This window comes from Ictalurus punctatus, chromosome 1 (genome assembly GCF_001660625.3).
Source record: "Ictalurus punctatus breed USDA103 chromosome 1, Coco_2.0, whole genome shotgun sequence".
Classification (NCBI taxonomy): Eukaryota; Metazoa; Chordata; class Actinopteri; order Siluriformes; family Ictaluridae; genus Ictalurus; species Ictalurus punctatus.
The window spans coordinates 17,511,286-17,529,067 of NC_030416.2; the positions used below are offsets into that span (position 1 = coordinate 17,511,286).

Consider the following 17,782-nt stretch of genomic DNA (forward strand, 5'->3'; position numbering starts at 1 on the left):
TCTCTTCTAGTTTGTATCTTTTTGAATACAATTGAGCCTGTCCTCTATATCTTTTTGATAGCTTGGAATTTATTATTCCTTAGCATGTATCCACTATTATTGCCAAGCTTTATGAGTGGTCTATTATTGAAACTGCAGAAGTTTTAAAAATACAGAATTGTGCACATACGCAAAGGCCTGTGTACGCAAATGTGCATGTACTGATAAGGCCACCTGTGTTAGAGAAGATGCACCAATGTGTGTATGTTAGTTTGCTAAAAGACTTCCTTTATATTCTCATCCCATAACAGAGAGATGAGCTATAGAGAGTCTTTGTTTTGAAAATGTATAAAAGTGTGTATCAAGTTGGAGTCCGGCAGTTGCTTTGCAAAAACGACTCGGCAATATTGCTTCGGTAATAAAGTCTTCTTTTTTTGCCATCGAAAACCCAGAGACTCCGAAGTTTTTATTTTTGCTGAAGAGATCTCAATGTCTGCTTCAGTGTCAGGGAGCTCTTTTCTTAGTTTGCCATGAAACTGAGTACTGTAATATGTGCAAGGAAGGTGGAAACTGGAATACCTGACATTTGAAGTCAAATCTAAAAAAGTATGTATTCTGAAGCAATGTGAACATGGAAATGGGCACCCACCAGTGTGATCCAGTCATGTTACCTCTGACAGCTCACAAGCATTGTTTATAAAAACCTAAATACAAAAATAGCAAAACCTGAAAAGCTCAAGAGATGGTCATCGACTTCAGTAAGCAGAAGGCAGACTATTCCTCCATCTGCTTCAGAGAGGTGTAGTGTAGCATAAGAAATTTTAAACTTTGTTCACAATAACCAAGGACCTCAAATGGACACTTTTCTAGTCAGAAAGACTCACCAGCACCTTTTTTTCCTTAGAAGACAGAGGAAGGCAGAGGTGTCATGGCCAGTACTCACTAACCTTCACAGGAGGTGAGGACCAGAGTGTTAACTCACATAACTTCCACACAAAGAAGGACATTTACGCATGTGCTGTCTCAGTAATGCAGCCCGGCTCTTAAAAGACCCCAGTTACCCAACACATCTACTGTTTTCCAATCAGGAAGATGTGCAAACAAGGAAATAGAAATAAACGGCGTGGTCAAGTGTGTATGTGTGTTTGAGCTAGTACAGTATATCACTTCAGAAAATTATGACATATACAGTGTTCAATCTAGGATGCACGGTGGCTTAATGGTTAGCATGTGAGGGTTCGATTCCTGCCACGGCCCTGTGGGTGTGTTGACTGCATGTTCTCCCCGTACTGCGGGGGTTTCATCTGGGTACTCCGGTTTCCTCCCCAGTCCAAAGACATTTATGGTAGGCTGATTGGCATGTACGAAGTGTTTGTAGTGCATGAATGGGTGTGTGAATGTGTATGTGATTGTGCCCTGCGATGGGTTGGCACCCCGTCCAAGGTGTACCCCGCGCTCCCTGGGATAGGCTCCAGGTTCCCCGTGACCCTGAAGGATAAGCAGTATAGAAAATGGATGGATGGAGGGATGGATGGAATGTCCAATCTGCATTGTATTGTAGGGTATGTACTGGTCATGACAGGGACCACATTGCAGTGTTCTATAGGCACTGAAACTTTCCATCCATTCAGGACAACATATCTGCTTGAGGAGGAAGCAAAGTGTTCTGACCACCACAAATAACAATGAGTCAATTTTCCATCAGAGCTCCACCTGTGCCTTGCCAAACCTCTCCCTGATCTAGGACATCACTTCGCAGCAGGCCTTTCATTCCAACCAAGCACACAATCAAGTCAGAACTGATTCTACTTGTTAAACGGCTCATCTTGGTCTTCAAACAACTAATGTTGATTGTTAAGTGTACGTCCTAACTGGCTAGAATGAAAGCCTGCAGCCACAAAGGCCCTTTACAGTAAGAAGGAAGACCCCTATTCTATGTAAATGACCATAACATTAATGAATCCTGTTATTTCTATCATAAAGCCAAAACTGCATCCAGAAATAACGTCCATTTCGCAGTCAATACCATAGTACAGATGTAAATGCTAAGATGAATTTAATATCTCGTTTCAAATAAATAAATAAATAATTCCTCGACTCGTGGATTTCCGGGTTTTTCCGGAAACTATTTCCGCCTCCATTTTGTTGCCTTGTATGCCGCTAGAAGAATTGTTGTTGTTGCTGCTGCTGCTGTTGTTGTCTAGAGTGTGGAGAGATATTTTTTTCAGCGATGGACGGGTAAGCTTATCTATGTTTTTAGCGTTATATTCTTAGAAATGTGAAAACTGCACCACTGGTAGCTTTGTGTCTTAACACAGTTAAGCCGTTCGCTACTAAGCTAGCCAGCTAACTCACTACAGAATGAGACCGATAGCGTGGCGTGTCGTTAGCAAGACTGTATGTGCGCGCGCGTTTGCAGATTACAAAAGAACAATATTAACGTCAGGAATTCCGTCAGTGTGTCTCACAGAATCCACTTTTTTAATGTAAATAAAGAAAACGCGATTTTTAAACGTTTTTGGTTTGAGTCGGCTAAAGCTGGGAGTTATGTGTTTACTAGCTAACCAGCACTATGTCATTGTTTTGTGTCGTGTGTTTTTTTTTAATTATTATTATTTTTTATATTGTTGGTAACTTTCATATAGGTTCACTTTTTATTAACATTAACAGTAAAGGTTTAGCTCGCATTATGTACGTGCAAATCTAACCAACTGTGAAAATCGCACATATTCATCTTTACGCCACTGTGATAGCCAGCCGCTAGCTGCCTAGCAACTAGCTAAAATGTGTTAGCATGCTATCTCCTTAATCAGTTCCCGCTGCTTTGTGCTACAATGCTAATCTGAACAGTTAGGAAACGTGTGGTCTGCTGGTCAAGATAAAACGACTGGTAGAAACGCACGTTCGTGAATACAGTGTGACTAAATTTATACTAACGTAGACTGTATAAATATTATAGTGGGTTAATGAGCGTTTTAAAGGCCGCGATATTATTACTAGCTAGCGAGGGGAGGTTATATTGGTAACTTGCAGGCCAGTGACTAGGCCAGAGAGTGATGCGACACTTCCACTGTACTGTTCATAACCTCACTTCAACATGCAAAGCATTTATAAACGAGAGCATGGCACACATTTCCAGTGAGTGCTGATCTGAATCTGTATTTTCGCCATTTTTTGTGACCTGCGTCAGTAATTCAGCGATGGTTCTCGGGTCAGTTGAAGTAACCGGGACAAACTTTGCAATTTCGCCAACGTTGTCTGTTATTTCTCCAATATTTTGTAACAGACTGTGGCTAAATAAAATCTCTAAAATGTTTACTTCTCTTCTTTACTGGCTGTGTGTATGCATGTACTGTTGTGTCTAGTCTTGGCTTCTATATATTCAGTACAAAATGAGAAAAACGTAGTATTCTGCATTATATCTGCATTATACTTCGAACTAAGCAAAAACAATATATCTAAAAAAAAAAATTAAGTTTTAAAAGACAGTTAAGTTCAACATGGAAGAAGTGCTTGGATGAACATTTTCCTTATGATCAGTCAATTGGGTAATCATCTAATAGATGCAGCAAAGAGCCTATATATATATATATATATATATATATATATATATATATATATATATATATATATATATATATATATATATATATATATAAATAATTCATTAGCGAGAACAATACCAAGAAATGAATGAAAATGAAATTTAAGAAATACATTAAGGGATTTATTACCGTATTAATGACCTCAGAGAAGTCTGCACCTCATTTAATCTTGTTAACAAAGCTTGATTGCCACCATACACAAGTTGTTACAGAATTAGCCTCATATTAAAATCCTCATTGTTTAATATTTGTATCTAACTGTTATTTTCTTTTTTTTATTTATTTTTTAGCATCAGTGATGTTGCAGTTGGCGTAAAGGTAAGCTTTGTCCTTATTCTCCTTTCTAAAACGCAAAGTTCTACTGCATTATGGGTGTCACATGGCTGTACAAATGCTAATTTAAAGAACGCTTGTAAAGCTGTAATAAATGAATGTTTGTGTAATAGTTTAAATATTTTTAAACAAATATTAGTGATTGATGAGCTTGAATTGCCTGTCAATTAGTTGAGTTGTATATCCTGATAAGTGTTACCTATAGTATTTATTTTATTATTTATACCATGGTCTGTCCGAATACTCAATTCTGATTGGCTGGCAGGTGTGCATTAAAACCACACGTATATACCACAGGTCGTACCAGTCCATTAATCACTGTTCTTAATGAATGTGCTGCCTATTAACAGCTGTAACTAGGGGTTTCCCTGGGTTTTCTATGGGTTTGGGTGCTGTCTAGGTTCTGGGGGCGTGGTGGTTGTGGGGGTTGAAATTATTCAAAGGAAATTTGTTATTTTAAAAAATAAAAGTTTTTGACTATTATACTTACCATATTTGTGAAGGAAAGCTGGCAACACTTATTATACTTGCAGTCAAAAGTCTATTAATTTCACCAAATAACATGTTTGGGATTTAATGAAAATATATGTGGAACCAATAAAATATGTATCACCTTTAAATAATGTTTCCACATTTTTTGAAGGTCAGCACCTGTTTAACATAATAATGCTAGTGTTTTTTTTAAAAAAAAAATGTATTTATATGAAAACACTTTGACCAGCGGCTTTCATCAGAAAGACGTTTAAACGGCTTAACTTTGTTTAATTACTAAGCCACATTAGATACCAAGGTTAGTTCAGTCGAGGTATATTTATCTAGTGCATCGTGCTATATTCATTGTGATTTGTACCCTGAATGTCTTTTTACTTTCATTCGGCTTAAGGCACGCCGAAAAAACACTACGCCTAAGCTTTTCTATGGTAGGAAAAACCCTGGTAACCATAGTAACATACAGTTAAACTCATAGTTTTGTTGTTAGTAGAGATGCGACACAGCCGTAAGTAATTCTCTCTCGCTCGCTCTCTCTCTAATAAGTATTTATTATAATCATATCGCTGTACCCTTTCTCTGTATGATTTAGAGCAGGTGGAATTGTAGATATAGCAACCCGTACATAAAGTAACAAACCAAAATTTGCCGTTATTTTCTCCTTTCAGTCGAATTTTGCACTGCAAACATTAATGATACCTTTAACTTGTCAGTGGTGGCAAGTGACCATGGTATGAGTGGCATGGTATAAGTGGGATAAACCAGGGCTAGGCAGGGTTTGAAATGAACTTTTTTACTTGGTATCACTGGTGCTCCCAACTTTCAAAACGTTAGGAGCAGCAGCAAAAACTTTGGAGCACCCACCAAAAATTAAGGAGCACAACAACTATAATATAAAACAGATTTCTTTTATTTAAAATACCACCACTCACGCTTAAAATGTGTGGAATCGGTGGTGAACGCAGTGTTACCTGCAACCTCTCTCCCACAGGCTTTACAGTGAACACAGTGCATTGGGCCATTTTCATAGCGAAACCACTCAGTCTTTCAGCCACTCTCCAAAAACTGTAAGCCTTCTTTTCTGCCGGTGGATCCACGTTCACTACATGATCGCCATCACCAGCTCCAAGAGTTACATTATCTGTAACTTTAGGTCGCTTATAAAAGGAATGTGTTCTTTTCATTCTCTCTTCAGCGCGCTAGTTAGCTCCCTGTCACATGACAACGGAGAGCAGTGAAAGGGAGTGATTAACTAATAGTAACCAATCTAAAATCTGCATTAAAGTTAAGTATGTAAAAATTTATTTTAATTGGTTATGTAACGTTGGATAGAATGGTGGGCCAGTCATTGCATCAGCTCACAGCAGGCACATACTGTGCAGTAATTAGCAAATGTGTTGTAGAGAAATAAAAACAGGTCACACCACAACAATTATTTGCACTCGCACAGATGTTCCCAAATATATTTTGAGGTCGCACAGATTAAATTTCGGGAGCATATGCGACCAAAAAGGTCACAATTTCGAGCCTTGCTGGGTGTGCATTACTAGGTTTTAATGCACTCTGTTTTGGGTCGGGTGTTTCTTCGCCTCCACGTCCTGCATTAAAATCGTGTAACACACACCTAGCTGTGAATTAGCCTTATTTCTAAAATAATTCAAATAAATCAGTAACGATGCATCAGAGGATTCCCAACACCAACGCTCATGAAGTGTATTTAAATGGAACTGTAAATGTTGGGTTAATAGTAGGGCCTGTGAGCATGTATACGAATACCCAGCTAACCATTTGAAACTCAAATGGGCTGCACAGTTAATCGGATATCGATCCAGATTACGATTTTGACTGCCCACTATAAAATGAACATGATCGACTGTGATATTAACGTTTAAATTTCGTCCTCCTATCATAGAAAACTCCGCTGCAGACCAAATCAAGGGCTTCCTAAACTTGTAGCCAATCGCCATAGAGTGGAGCAGGGATGACGTCATTTTGTAATGCCAAAACCCGGAAACGGGTTTAGCATTTTCGCGCTCGAGTGGCCAGCTTCACTGCCAGTGCTTGCGTGAGGGGAAATCATGAAACTAACATGATGCTAAATTGCACTACAGAGGTTGTCGGGGACATTAAACATCATCACGCCGAACAGGAAAAAACCTTGCAGATAAACTACAGGGCTCTACAGTGCGACCATTTCACTCGCGTTTGCGACTGAAAAGTACTTTGTATGACCGTGAATAAATATTTATTCGCAGCGGTGCGAGTGACCTGTTCAGAGTTATATAATATACAATAAAAACTACAGGAAGTCCAAAATGCATCTACACCGTGCAAGTTATTTTACACTACAATACACATACAATACGCTGCCGCTCACCTTCACTAACTCTAATTCACTTCATTTAAACTCACGGTTGCCAGATATCACTAGAAAAGTCAACTCCAGATTCCATGTTTTGATTTAATCCCCCAAAACACAATATGATCAGCTGACATGGACAATGTACTGGGGGAACCGATCTAAAAGCAACAACTGATAAACAAACAAACAGAAAACCTATAAAATGTAAAAAATGTATAAAATGTGCTTAGTTATAAATAATTAATTTAATATAAAAAATAGATATTACAATAACTTCATAAATTATAAATAAAATGAGAAATTAAATGATGCTTAATTACTATGGGTTGTATTTAATATCAACTTGATATTAATCTATATTATTAAGGCTATTTCCTTAGAAAGCTATTAGCCTTTTTCTTAATATGGATCATGCTTGTGTTAGTTTGCTTTTAATTAGAACTCTTTATTGTTTAAGATATTTAAAAATAAATATTTTATGCTTATCAATTAACCAACAGTATTTATCATTGCTATTATTTTAATTCAATTAACAGTGACCATGCGCAGAGAGCTTACATTTAACTGTTTATGACAGACCTCCTGATTAAAGCTTCAACAAAAAGAGATTGGTATCTGAATCCGTTTTGGTTGTAAAAAATCCTGATCGGAGCATCCCTAATGAACACCGTTAAACTAAAGTGCTTTGCATCTGACGGGTAAATGAACTTGCCCAATTACATCCTATATGAGATTATTCTGATATATACACACAGCGGTTGGAGAACTGACTCCAGCCCAGAACCATGACCGTGGAAAATGTCTAATAGTGTACTTTTAAATATATTTATATTTAGGAGCCGACTTCAAAGACCGAACATTGATGTTTATTGTATTTGTTTGCAAGGTGGAACAGGTTAACGGTTGTTTTTTTGCATACAGTCTTTAAAATAACACAAAAATCTTAAATTTAGTTTATCAGAAGGCAAATTAATGTGTCTTGGCTCGCACTATGTTCCTAAATTCTGTCATAATTGTCCAGCTCAAGTTTTCTCATGCCTTCTTATATTTACTTATATTGTGGAACATTAATGTTACCATCTCTACAAAATAAAAAGAAAAAATTTTTTAAAAAAAACTGTGCTCCTAAATTTTTGTAATTAGGAGTTCTCCTAACAAGTGCTCCTAAAAGAACTTGTCTTGTGTGTCTCCTCCTGTAAACACTGTTAAAGATTTGTACATTAGCAGGAATGTAGCACAACATGGAGGTGAAAGCAGCGGTCTGTTTATTTAAATGTGAAAGTGCAATAAAAATATATTGTCCCTAAAATCAATGAATAATCGTGATCTCAATATTGATCAAAATAATCTGGATTATCATTTTGGCCATAATTCTGCGGCCCTACTATGAATACAGAAATCAGTGTTCGGGTGTTCGTTATTTACCGTTTCTACATTTAGTCAGTAAAAACTTTTTTAAATAAATAAAAATTTGCCATGTATGGCAATATTTTGATGCAGGAAAGCCTAGAATTTATAAGTGTGTACTGGACCTAAATGGTTTTTACTCTCATGCGGGTGGGAGCAGGTGGTCAGATACGAAACTCGCGGGACAAGAGAGAGATAATGCACAATACATTTCCAATAATATTTAGTACAACCCCATTAAAACTACAATAGGCACAAATTGGGTACCTCGGGTTTGCAGATTAAGTGACGCTGTATGCACGGCAGGTCACGTCTGCTCTGTGGAGTTTTTAATTTTTCACCGGGTCCTGCTTTTGTGTGGACCGTTTGTTTTCGTTCACTGGTTTAGGAAATGTAATGTGCATCTGTCTGTACAGACTGTTAGATTAATATTTCTCTGTTTAATATTGATCTGTCCGCCAATCAAATAAACAGGAGGAATGTTTGATTGCAGTGGGAAATACTTGATTGCACTGTTTTTCAAATGCCAAATTTCTCCCATCAGATTTTAAGAGCATATTGTGTTCGCTTATAAGGATGTTCAAATATTAAGCCATGTCCCTAGTTAATACTTAAATGAGTTGCAGCTAAATTATTGACTTGCTTGCTGTTTGGCAGCATGTAGTTGGACAGAAATTATGGGACTTCTTAATAAAGGCAAAATAGACTAGACCTGGGCAGTATGTCCAGAAATATCATGATAAATGTTATATTTTCTATGTTGATCATGTTCATGAATTTCATATCACAGTTTTTAAAGAGCATCCACAAAATCATGCAAACCGGATTAATCAGATCATTTTTTCTTCTAGTAACTAGTTCATGCTGTTTCATATGTTGATATTGAAATTAAAATTTATCAGATCATAATATACCTGCCTATAGTATACAAAGGAAACTATGGCTACACATACAACCCTGGAACCCAGTTTTCAGTTCCTGCAGAGGTGGACAAATCATAAATTGAAAGCTCTAGTGTGCTTGCCCACTCTTTTTGTTTGGTCACCCAGAAACCTAATTAACTATGCTGGAATTAGTATCTAACAGTAATGTGATGCCACCCCAGGATTGATTATCTTCCGAGAACATTTCCTCGGAAATGTTAGTGTTTTATTCTCCATCTTGTGGAATGTTCATTCTAGTAACACTTGTTGATTGCACTATAAAATGCACACACAAGATATTGTTCAATGGTTAGCATTTTTATTTTTATCCCCAATATTTTAATCATGATGAGTGTTATGCTAGCAGGAGAGTTATATTGTTTGATTTCGTCATTTACTTTCTCAGTAGATACCTATGTTTCAAATTTAAAAAAAAAAAAAATTGCCTGTCATCTGGGCAAATAAGTGATTCTGCCTAGTAAAAATCATTGTACTTGCAGCCAGACTGCCTCGGCAGATACGAGTAATGTACAAATAAGTGGTGAGATTCGGAAGAAGCAGCATTGTGGTGTGTGACACCACCATAATGTGCATTAAATTTAACCACAACAACCAAATGAAAGTTAATAGGAGGTAAGCTTTTTTTTTTTTTCTCTTGTTGAACAAAAGAGGAAAAACGAATAGCCTGGACTAACAATCTATTCGGATTAGTGATTGGTCGACCCCAGTCTGTTTATTCAACTGGGTGGTATTTGTTTTTCTTGTCGGACAAATTAATAGTGATTCCAGACGTGTGCCAAGTTTCCATCCACTTTATGCGCATTCCTGTTATCGACAAAGTGAAAGTGCGTATAAAACAAGTTTGCGATATTGGTCTCCCACTTGTTTCCATCCAGTTGGCCCTTTACTGATAAAATGGTGTGTGAGATGACATCATTCTGTAAAAAAAAACAAATTGTATCATAAGTTTTGGTGTATCGCAAAAGAAATCTGCCCTTGAGCCGTTTCCGTACATAATTGTGTATACCGCAAATTGTGTACCCTTTTCGTCCCGTGTGTCATCAAATCTTTGTTAAATGTAGAGAATGTTGAGACAATTAAGTGAAATTGGCCAGCTTACTTTCATTTTAGTTTCACAAATAATTGCAGTTGTATGGAGTATCAGAAGACGACATCAGAATGGAGCAGCTGCTTGTCTGAACGGGCTCAAAGTATGCTACGAAGCCCATGGGCATAGCCGGAGAGGCTCCTCACGAGAATTCCCGGTGAGCCGCTCCTAAATCGGGCCAGCAGAGTTTATGCACTAAAGTTGAACAAAAAAAAAGATTGTCAACGCTTGTGAAATGTTCTTGTATATTTGCATTTCCATCAGCTATAATCGGTAAACATTTCAATGCGCTGACCCTTTTAGCGCAAAAAACCCTTGGATAAAAATGTGGTTTTGACCGCACTAAATGTTTTTGCATTTTGGATTTAACTTCTCTTGGTCATGCTAAACTTTTCTTTTGAACAACTTTGTCATTAACAGTCTTTGACCTCACATTTGCTCTTGGACCTGTCTTCACTTGCTGCCATCCTGTAGCCTGACACTATAGAAGTTTTAAATGAGAGACTTCCATGCGAGTGTGCAATTCAGCAACATGCAGCCTGATTGGCTGTTAGGGTGGCGTTATGCTTACCCTGTGCTGCATGGTCAGGCTGCATCTATTGCATATTTCTGTGTAAATTCTATTGAAATATAGAAATGAAAGCTGAGAGCTGTTTCATCGGGCAGCAATAGCTTGACTACCAATATTTAATATCGATATTGATCGTTGTATTGTATTGTTTCAGACAAACAGTATTGATGCACTATGAAATCCTGTTATTTTACTCTACAGAAAAAATCCGTAACCCGTTAGTTTTCCTCAACATTAACTCCTTCAGAAAGTAACTTTATTGATTTAGTAAATAACTAAGATAAGCAACCAAGTTTAGGCTACAACTTGGAATAAACCTGGAACATAACTGCTTCTGGATGTTCCCTGGAAGTCTCATGAAATTCCCATTTTTGAAGGTTGTAGAAACATCACCTGTTCTCCTCAGTCTTCAGCTTTCCTATTTTCAGTGAAGCCACAGTATGTTCGCTGTAGAATCAGATTCCTGTTTCTGGCGGACAGGATTAGAATTTTGCTCTTCTGCTGTTGTAGCTCATCCACTTCAAGGTCCGTCATGTTGCACAATCTGAGATTTTTTTTTTTCTGCTCACTGCAGTTGTCGAGTGGTTATTTGAGATACTGTAGGCTTTTGGTCAGGTTGAACCAGTCTGGCCGTTCTGCTCTGACCAAGGCGTTCCCTCCATGCTGGGGGCTTGCTGCTGCTCACCAGATGTTTTTTTGTTTTTCGCACCATATTCTGTAAATAAGATGGGAGACGTGAAGACGAGATGTGAACTGAAGTGCTTGATGTGTATCTGCATGATTTTATGCCACATGACCTGGATAATTGTATGAATCAGGTATGGGGTACAGGTGTTGCTATTAAAGTGACCACTGTGTGTATGTATATTACTTAAAACATACAAAGGGATGCTTGTTTAGGTATGCTAATTGGGCACTGAAAACTTCCATTACTGACGTTCTGTTTTCTCAAAGGGTTGCCTTAAACTGTGTCAGTTCAGGTGTGTTAGGTGTGTGCACTATATAAGTTGAAGACACAAGTAACTTGAAGCCATGGATTGAGTTGTTTTCCACATTGTAGAACTACAAAAGCATGAAACTTTAAATAGTTTATGCAGTACTAGTTCCCAGTGGCATTTAAGCACATCTTCTGAGAGAGCCATTTGTAAGACAGTTTGCACACTCATCTGTCAAGTGGTTAATTAAATACACAATTTTACCTGATAATGGCAGAATTCACCTTTGTTTGAGAAAAGATTGAAGTTTATTTCAGACCCAGCTCTTTAAGTACTAGCCTGACATATCCTAATGGTTTGCTCGTGTCTGGAACATCCATGTTTACGAAATTGCATTTCACTTTAATGTTTAAGGATGTATAACGTCTCTCTCTATATATATTTTTTTTATTATTTATTTATTTATTTTATTTTGAATGGGAAAGAAAATGCCAAGGCCATTAAAATGTATTATTTGATATCCTGTGGCTATTTGTCATTGAAGAAATAGAGAAGATTTAGAACTGTCCCCTGGATATTTGATTTAGGCCTACTTCAAGTTTCCATCTCCGGCTTTCATAATATTAGACTGGCAGTAATTGAATGGGGCCTGTTTATGTCTAAGATGGTTAGGAAAATTGTGATATTCTCAGAAATGCCTTCTGCTAGCAGATCTCTTAACTTGGTTTGTGTTCCACCAACAGAATTTTCCTCCCCTGAGAATGATGTTAACCTGCTTGTGTGTGGAAGTAGTTATGGGAAACACATTGATTTTAGTAGCATTTGTGGTTTAGAACTTATCAGATATTTTTCCTATTTAACGTTGTTATTCTATTAAGAGCTAGTTATGTTGGAAACTTGATTACCTTCACCTTAAGCACATTGTAACCAAAGTTGGATAAACCATTATCGTTATAACGGTGTTATTCGCCCTTTCTTACAAAACAAAACCTAATGTGTTAAGTTGGCAATGAAAATGGTAAGAAAGAAGCCCAAACTGTGGTTTATTAACATGCTCTTTTTATACTAATCATAATATGTTAATTTCAATGTCTACCCAGGATAATTGTGTTTTGGAATTATGTATGGTGAGCAGCGTTGCCTAGTCTCCATCATTCACTTTTAGTTGCACTTTGAGCTGCTTTACTGGCTATTGCTGTAAACATTTTGGGGCCTTTAGGGATCTAATTGAGCTTCGGATGAGATGATTGTGTCTGACATCCCAGACACTGCAAGATTAAAATGACACCTTAGGAAAAATAAAAGGGCTGGTGTTTTATTTGTCCTGGGTTTTTTTAAAAAAATTTTTTTATTTTTATAAAGTAGTCTTCAGAGACATGTATTTCATGCTCTTGACAGTAGCCAAAGCCAAGTGTCATTGGAGGGCACTGTATTTCACATGTTATTTTTCTTCATTTTAGAGGGGGTCAGATGAGCTGTTGTCCGGCAGCATGTACAACAGTCCCAACTCGGGGATGAGCAGTATCAGTGGTAAGTAAGGCACTGCTTTCTTTGTTTCTGTCCACTGAACAAAGCAGAATTTAGAAATAAAATGATGTGAAAGTGTGCTGTTAGCATATCTGGTCTTCAGGGCAGTTGTCTTGCTTCTAAATTTTCTCCTAATTTAACTTTTCCAGATAAATAGTATTATTGTTTGGGCGGCGCCACTAAGAGAAGTTGTTGGTTCAGATTTGCTAAAGGGTTTCAGGCTCTGGGTGATTCTATCCAATCAAAAGAGAGTGTCAATATTAACCACTTGTCATGATTTGGATCATTTTGCTGTAATGTATGTTTCTGCTGCATTTCCTTGTTAGATGGCACATCCAATGGAAGTGACAGTAAAAAATTGAGAGTTGAAGAAAGGGTGGGAGAGGCTCCTCCATCACGTGTTCTCCATATAAGGAAACTACCCAGTGAGGTCTCGGAGACAGAGATCATTGCCTTAGGATTGCCCTTTGGAAAGGTCACTAATATCCTTACCTTGAAAGGCAAAAACCAGGTGAGTTTTTGAGCCCAATTTTGTATTTATTAAATAAGTCTAACAGATAAATTGACTTTACATTTAATGTTTGCTGTTTGTAGGCATTCCTAGAGCTTAGCACGGAAGAAGCCGCTATTACCATGGTGAACTACTATTCAGCTGTTACACCGCATATTCGAAATGTCCCCGTCTTCATTCAGTATTCAAATCACAAAGAGCTCAAGACTGAGACAAACCAGGTAACCAACCTTCTCCATAATTCTTCTTTAATGTGTCACTGCTGTTATGTAATATTAGGTAAACATTGCTGGTGCTACTTGGTCTTTCATGCTGAAATTTGGGTATTGTCTGCTATTTTTGCTGCTTAGTCTGGAACACCTACATCAGGCTCCAGTGACGGCACACTCTCGACACCCAGCAGTCCAGTCTTGAGGATTATCATAGACAACATGTTCTACCCTGTCACTCTAGATGTGTTGCAGCAGGTTGGCATTCTACAAATGCCTATCATATCAGTTCTTATTTGTCGAATTAAAATTTTACATATTTGAAGTGTGGGTGTGTTTTTTTTTTTTTTTTTTTTTTTTTTGGCAAGTTCCTGCTAACTTTGTTGTTAAAGTGCTTTACATTCTCATGTTGTCTTTCTATAATTGTTTTTTTGTATGTGTTTCTCCCTTTTTTTTTTTGTTGATAGATCTTCTCAATTCTCTCCTTTCTCTGTCAATAGATCTTCTCAAAGTTTGGCACAGTTATGAAAATCATCACTTTCACAAAGAACAATCAGTTTCAGGCCTTGCTACAGTACAATGATGCAGCGAGTGCTCAGCAAGCCAAAGTGGTGGGTGTTGGATCTGTTTATGGCAAAATGTGCTCTCAATGCTCAGGTTTGTACAGTGCTGTACAAGGTATTTAAAATGTAAGTAATTCTTGTGTTGTCTCTTAGGCACTCGATGGTCAGAACATATACAATGCTTGCTGTACGCTCCGTATAGACTACTCCAAGCTTGTCAACCTGAATGTAAAGTACAACAATGATAAGAGCAGGGACTACACTAGACCAGAACTGCCTGCGGGTGATGGGCAGCCTGCTGTGGACCCCTCGGTGGCAGCGGCCTTTGGCAAAGACTCGAACTCTCTGCTCGGTAAGATCCCAGGTATCTCCTCTTTTTTTTTTCTTCTCTTCCTGAGTTTTGGTGGGCTAGACACAAGTGGTGAAACTGGGTTTGAAGGTTTATGAATTCTCGTAAATAAATTACTCTGCATTGCTGTCAAGAGTTTTCACATTTTTGTGCCACTAAATATGGTGCATTTTCCACTAACCTTGTAATAGAAATAAAAGAATACAAATAGAAGTAGATCTTCTAAACAGAGAGCTTAACATTCTTGCTCATCGTTGAATAAAATGTAGAAATAAAGATTTTTTTTATAAATTCAGTCAGTGGGCACATGTCAAAAAGGTTGTTTGTACTTGTGCTTGCACTGCATTCCAATTACTTTCGTTTTTATTTAGTGGGAATTGAATTGAATCCAAACTATGCATTTTATCAGGATTGGTAGCAACGAGAATGTTTACATAAATCATTTGTTTATCCCAGAGGTCCTCCATGTTACCTGCAAAGAGCCAGCATAGCAAGTTTACATTCTAACAGGAGGCACACCTGAGCTAGTCTTCATGTGACAAAGGTTTGGATCGTACTTTGGCCGGGACGAAGACCTTTTGCAGGTTGCATTGAAAACCCCTGGCTTACTTTTATATACTGGGCTTCTGCCTTATTCAGAACTTGATTGTAATGAAGGAAGGACAATAAAGGGCATACCTGGCAATAGAGATCGCACAGATCCATTATCCAGTAGCAACCCTGAGGCTATATCAGCAGAAAAGCCTGGATCAGATATATAGAAAATAATCTGATACTATCCTCTAACAAATCTAGCCTCAAATACAACAGAATTGCTTGTAACATAACATAAAGCAGTAATGTGTTGCGTTACCTTCGCTGCAATTTTTAAGCTTAGTTTAATAGAATTCCAGGCAACCAAAACATGTGCCTGGAATAAAACGATCAATGTTTTAGCTAATGGATTTTTTAATTTTTATTTTTTTTATATACATTTTCACGCATGTATCTGAATATTAAAATTCTTTTTACAGGAAGCTTTTAAAAATAATAAAATATAAGTTTTGTGTAAGCAATGTAGACGGTTGTGTATGTTGTCCTCTTGAGTATCATTGTGCATGTTTATGTAGGAGAGTGCGAATTACACAAAACCTTGTCTTGTGCAAAAAAATGTAATTGGCATGGTTGGGTAAAGAGCAACTCCAGTGAATTTCATAGAAAATGTAAATGGTCAGTTCTAACTCTAAACAAAAATAATATTCCTTTACTACCATATTTTACAGAAAACAAAATGGACATGAGTGCTGCTCTGTGACCTCAGGTGTACTGAGGACACAGGCTTATTCAATCCAATGCTGGGCAAACTTTTAGAGGTCTGGTATTGGTTTTATTTACCCGTAGGATGTACATGAAAGACCAGAGAAAAATATGCTTTTTTCCTCTCTTTATTTTACAGGCATAATTAGAGCTGCAACAACTAATCGATGATAATCCATTATGAAAATCGTTGTCACTGAACCTCATTATCGATTTAGTTGGCCTGTGCGTGGCATGGGGTACATTTACTCATTATGTTACTTCTGTTCCGAAAACCTGCATCAGAGAGTAAATACTAAAGTTGTGTCCCAAATTATGTACTATGAACGTACACTACTATCTAGTGTATGAATTTTAGAAGCGTAATATCGACTCAAATGGAACACTAGCAGGAAGTACAAGCTGTTTCCCAGTCATTGACACATGACGTCATACGCACGTAATGTGATGCTGCTGGCTTTAACAGATACCCAGAGTCAACTAAAATGACTTTCTTCCTTTTACTGTTTGTCAGCATTACCTTTTATACCCAACATGTTCTCTGTCACCATCAGACGGAGGTGTAATTGGCAAGTGACTGAGGGGAAAAAAAAGTGTGACCTCCAAGTCCTTTAAGGCAGGGGGGCATTTTATATTAAACACCGCAAAGAAGACAGTGATGCGCGAGCATAAACATGTTTCTATCCAAAAGGCTCCACTGTGTGTAAGGGCTTGGGGAAACTGGTGTGAGTTGCTTAAAAGGTTTAGTTTAATTTAAGTTTGTCATTAAATGCGCACTTGCAGTGTAAATTCTGTTGTTTATTGTAACGGAAATGATCTAATAGTAATGAGGCCGTGTTGCTCCTCACTCGCAGTGTAAACGCAGTGATACAAAGTTTAACGCAAGTAAGATCTGTAATGTTTTAATTAAACACTACGATCAGAAGTAAAGTATGTCCAAAGACAGCCAGTAACAGAAACCAGTGCAGTGAAAGTGAGTTTTCATTATTGATTTAGGATTGTAGTTTAATTCTGTGCTTTATGTGCATCCATAAAAAGTAAGGCATAAATAGTATTATAATGTGTGTGTGAGATATAGATAGATATGTATGTGTGTATATGTATGTCTATTTATGCGTTATTTTTTTATGGATGCATAAACAATGGATGGTCGTCGTCGTCCCCCCCCTTAATTGATTTAATTGGGGAAAAATAATAATAATTACCCAACTAATCGATTATGAAAATAATTTAGTTACAGCCCTAAACCCAATATTAAGGTCAAGCTTTTCATGCTGGCCAGAACTTCACTTTGGAGCCTGGTGCTTCCGTTAAGGGTGTTCACACTGAGTAAATATGTCTTGCCAATTATCTGTATTGGACCATCTGATTATTATTATTATTATTATTATTATTATTATTATTATTATTATTAATAATAATAATATGCATTAACAGTGTATAGTCAAATGAAGTTCATTAGTCTAGTGAAATATAGCTTGGTGTGTGTGTAAAGCTGCTTTCCACACACAGGTTTAAGATAATTACTTGTTGTATAATACTGTATTTACTATGTTATTTATTATATTGCTCAAATCAGCTTGTAATTTACCATTTCAACTCAGTCATCTTGCAT

General features: G+C 37.3%; 1 protein-coding gene across 2 annotated transcripts in view; it reads left to right on the forward strand.

Annotated features, from left to right (window-relative positions):
* The first annotated feature begins 2,104 nt into the window (after positions 1-2,104).
* Positions 2,105-17,782, forward strand: part of ptbp2a (polypyrimidine tract binding protein 2a) — a 24,335-nt gene continuing 8,657 nt past the window's right edge. The window contains exons 1-8 of one of the 2 annotated variants that reach the window (XM_017473599.3): positions 2,105-2,217; positions 3,875-3,902; positions 13,173-13,242; positions 13,566-13,750; positions 13,834-13,971; positions 14,101-14,217; positions 14,460-14,570; positions 14,676-14,886. In XM_017473599.3, the coding sequence (XP_017329088.1) occupies positions 2,210-2,217; positions 3,875-3,902; positions 13,173-13,242; positions 13,566-13,750; positions 13,834-13,971; positions 14,101-14,217; positions 14,460-14,570; positions 14,676-14,886 (868 nt within the window). In that variant the 5' untranslated portion in view covers positions 2,105-2,209. The remainder of the gene's footprint in view (positions 2,218-3,874; positions 3,903-13,172; positions 13,243-13,565; positions 13,751-13,833; positions 13,972-14,100; positions 14,218-14,459; positions 14,571-14,675; positions 14,887-17,782) is intronic. The other variant, XM_017473609.3, reaches the window with a different exon arrangement.